The 3,885-nt window shown below is 36.9% G+C and overlaps 1 protein-coding gene across 1 annotated transcript in view; it reads right to left on the reverse strand.

The window, feature by feature from the left end:
• Window positions 1–3,672: 3,672 nt before the first annotated feature.
• The window catches only part of SPHKAP (SPHK1 interactor, AKAP domain containing), a 98,016-nt gene continuing 97,803 nt past the window's right edge, over window positions 3,673–3,885 (reverse strand). Inside the window, exon 11 of the mRNA XM_007453270.1 lies at window positions 3,673–3,816. Coding sequence (XP_007453332.1) covers window positions 3,673–3,816 — 144 coding nt within the window. The remainder of the gene's footprint in view (window positions 3,817–3,885) is intronic.

Raw genomic sequence — 3,885 nt, forward strand, 5'->3', positions numbered from 1 at the left:
ATATTCCTTCTTTTCTTTTTTTGCTGTACAATATATCCTTGTCTAATAAATTCTATTGAGTTCAAAGAGCACTGGTCCATTTACTTCTAAGACTGAAAATTTACCTCTAGTTTACTTGCATCTAGGTTGGTTTACCCCAGGTCTGTCGACTCCTTTTTTGTCTTGTGACTCGTTCTCCTGTTGTTAAGACTTACTGTAAAGACCACAGCCCGTCAGTCTTGGGAGGGTAGGGGGAGAATGCCTGGTTTTCATGTTCCTACTGGGGCTCTCCACACTAGGGGCTACAGAGACCTCGTCTTTTACCCTAACTCCTCCTAGAGCCTCAGGCTCTGCCCCTTCAAGGCATTATTTACACTAAAGGTCCTCAACCTTTGGTGATTTTGCCCCACAGGAAATACGATATTAGGAGATTTCTTAGAGACCCGTGAGGGGGAGTTACTAAACATCCTACAATGCTCAGGACAGATCCCCACCACAAAGAATTATCCAGCCCCACATGCCAGTAGTGCTAAGATTGAGAAATGCTGATTTACGTAAATATTACTGATCCTAACTAATTTAGTCAAAAAATGTTTTCTTTTTTCATTTGTTAGTTCACTTTATTATTCACTCAACAAATATTTATTGAGTACTATGTGCCAAACAGTCTTCCAAATGCTTGGGATACACATTACTTACACAATGGACAAAATTAAATTTCTTCACCCACTGTGCCTAGGTGGCAGCATGTCTCAATACAGTGGGGTGAAATACTCTGCTAAGTGGTGTTCCTGCTATCAGTTTTGCACAAGATAACCCAATGTCCACAGAACAGAAAAAGTAAGTTTTAAAAGTCAAATTTAAAAAATATTAGTCCTTTGCTACCTTCAACTGTAACTTAGCCATCTACAAAGCTCCCAATAATTTGGCCCTTCTTAGCTCTTAGCCTTACTCTTTTTTTTTTTTTAACATCTTTATTGGAGTATAATTGCTTTACAATGGTGTGTTACTTTCTGCTTTATAACAAAGTGAATCAGCTATACCTACACATATATCCCCATATCCCCTCCCTCTTGTGTCTCCCTCCCACCCTCCCTATCCCACCCCTCTAGGTGGTCACAAAGCATGGAGCTGATCTTCCTGTGCTATGCAGCTGCTTCCCACTAGCTATCTATTTTACATTTGGTAGTGTATATATGTCCATGCCACTGTCTCACTTCGTCCCAGCTTACCCTCCCCCTCCCCATGTCCTCAAGTCCATTCTCTGTGTCTGCGTCTTTATTCTTGTCCTGCCCCTGGGTTCTTCAGAACCATTTTTTGTTTGTTTGTTTGTTTTAGATTCCGTATATATGTGTTAGCATACGGTATTTGTTTTTCTCCTTCTGACTTACTTCACTCTGTATGACAGACTCTAGGTCCATCCACCTCACTACAAATAACTCAATTTTGTTTCTTTTTATGGCTGAGTAATATTCCATTGTATATATGTGCCACATCTTCTTTATCCATTCGTCTGTCAATGGACAGTTAGGTTGCTTCCATGTCCTGGCTATTGTAAATAGAGCTGCAATGACGACTGTGGTACATGACTCTTTTTGAATTATGGTTTTCTCAAGGTATATGCCTGGTAGTGGGATTTCTGGGTCGTATGGTAGTTCTATTGTTAGTTTTTTAAGGAATCTCCATACCGTTCTCCATAGTGGCTTATCAATTTACATTCCCACCAACAGTGAAAGAGGGTTCCCATTTCTCCACACCCTCTCCAGCATTTATTGTTTGTAGATTTTTTGATGATGGCCATTCAAAGAATATTTTCTTATTCAAAAATTGAAAGTGGAACTGTAACACTTGTCTAAGAGATAAATCTACCTTCACCCAATTACACTGTGACTATTTTTTTCTCTGAGGTGCTTAAGCTCTTGGAGAAAAAATGATCAACAATTTGGCAACAAAAATTTATTGATTAGTTTGCAACTTTAGGTACAACAAGTATAATTTCATCACATGATTACAATTCAGTATTTGTGCTTTGTAGGATAAGTAAACTTTCATTTGAGCACAACAAAAATCTACACAGAATATTCTGGGGTTGTTAAAAAATAAACATATCCTTTTCATTTAGTACCATGAAGAACTTTCAGTTTGAGATGGTGGATAAGTGTTAAAATTTGACATTTGTTTAATGTGTCAAATTAAACATACAACCTAAATTTGGACTATTTTTAATAATAAATGCCTAAAGAGTCCTGGAAAGGATTCCTGGCGTGGGTGGCAGGGAGGAAATAGAGCTTCCAATAAAGCTTTCTTGACATTTCAAGAAATGTCAATTTCTTGTCAATGTGGATGACACACAAGGCCAGCATTGATGGTATGGGGTCTTTTCACATTTAAAATTACTTCACAATCTTAAAAATAGTGTGAGAGCATAGTATCTCAGGAAATCTTTAATAAACACTTTCTTTGATCAAGAAGATAAAAGCCAGTCTAGCTCATTTAGTTCAAGGGAAAGAAGACTTACTGGGGAGAAGTTAGATACCTTTATTTTTCAAAAGAGTAAATCCCTGTTTTTAAAATACTTAAATGTGGTAATATTTTCTTTCTCTCAAATTAAATGCCAGTATCCTTAAATCAGGAAGTCTATGATCCTAACTGGTTATGTCGAACCCTGCATCCATCATTATAAATGTCATAAGACTAGCAAGTCTGCCATATGGGTGCTTTTATAATGAAACCACAGAGCTCAAGTCAATATATGACTTAAGACAATAATCTCTTCATATTTTATGAACCTCTAAGGCTAACTCAATATATTATTTAAGATAACAATCTCTTCATAATTTACAATAAAAATAAGATGAAAGTTCATATTTTATATAATTTAATATACAAGCAGATCTTATCTCAAAAGATGCTCTTTTGTAAGAAAGCTTCTTCCGTTTGGGTAAGAGTTCTGTAATCATTTTACTCATGTAATATATAGAAGGAAACAAGATAATCTTTGATCTTTCTCTCTCTCAGCTGAACACCAATAGTTTTCTGATTAGCTAGGAACCCAGATATTATTGGGAGATGTGGAATATTTATCAGTGGGCTGTAGTGGATAAATGAAATCACCTTGGTAGAGGACACTGATATACTCTTGCATTTCTGATATACATATACTCTTGCATAACCACTGATAACGGTCTGAAACTGGAAAGCTTTTATATCAAAGTTTTGGAAATGTCTTGCCCATACCTTAAGTATTTACCTGGGCTGACAGACCCCTTAATCTGCTCAAAAGAGTAAAATAAACATTACAGCAGAGTTTATAAAATGATTTTGACCAGTGACTTTGTTTCCAGTTGATTCACATAATTGGAGACATTACATAACATTTTATATTATTAAAAATATGTAAGTGCAACTTTTATGGAGTTTGGGCCTAGTTATAAGTTTTTCATTTGGGCCCATTAAGATTCTGTTTTTTCCAGCCATTCTAATACAAGCTCCTTTGAACTTACCCACCGGTTGTATTGATTTGTACAGACTGATATTTTGCTTTTCCTCAGATTTATTCTATGTGCAGCAGACTTGAACAGCAGATTTTTTCATAGCTCTGTTAATGTGATGTGATGTTTTGAGAAAGTTTAGAGCAAACCACTGTGATCTAAGCTGGAATGAAGGAAGGGGTACTCTAAAGGCATAGCCACCTTATCCCAGTTCCAAGAGCCAGTCAAAGAGGCTCGGAGTCCCATCCTTCTGTTCCTCACGCATTTTGTAGTACTGAACAACTGCATGAAAGATATCTCCCACTTTCCAGGCCTTCTGATGAACCAGCTGCACGACATCTAGAAACTAAAGTAAAGCACAGGGTTAGGCTCACATATCACAGAGGGTCCTCAAATTTATATTGTTCAACCGCTC

The sequence above is a fragment of the Lipotes vexillifer genome, unplaced genomic scaffold, assembly GCF_000442215.2.
Source record: "Lipotes vexillifer unplaced genomic scaffold, Lipotes_vexillifer_v1.1 scaffold471, whole genome shotgun sequence".
NCBI classification, from domain to species: Eukaryota; Metazoa; Chordata; class Mammalia; order Artiodactyla; family Lipotidae; genus Lipotes; species Lipotes vexillifer.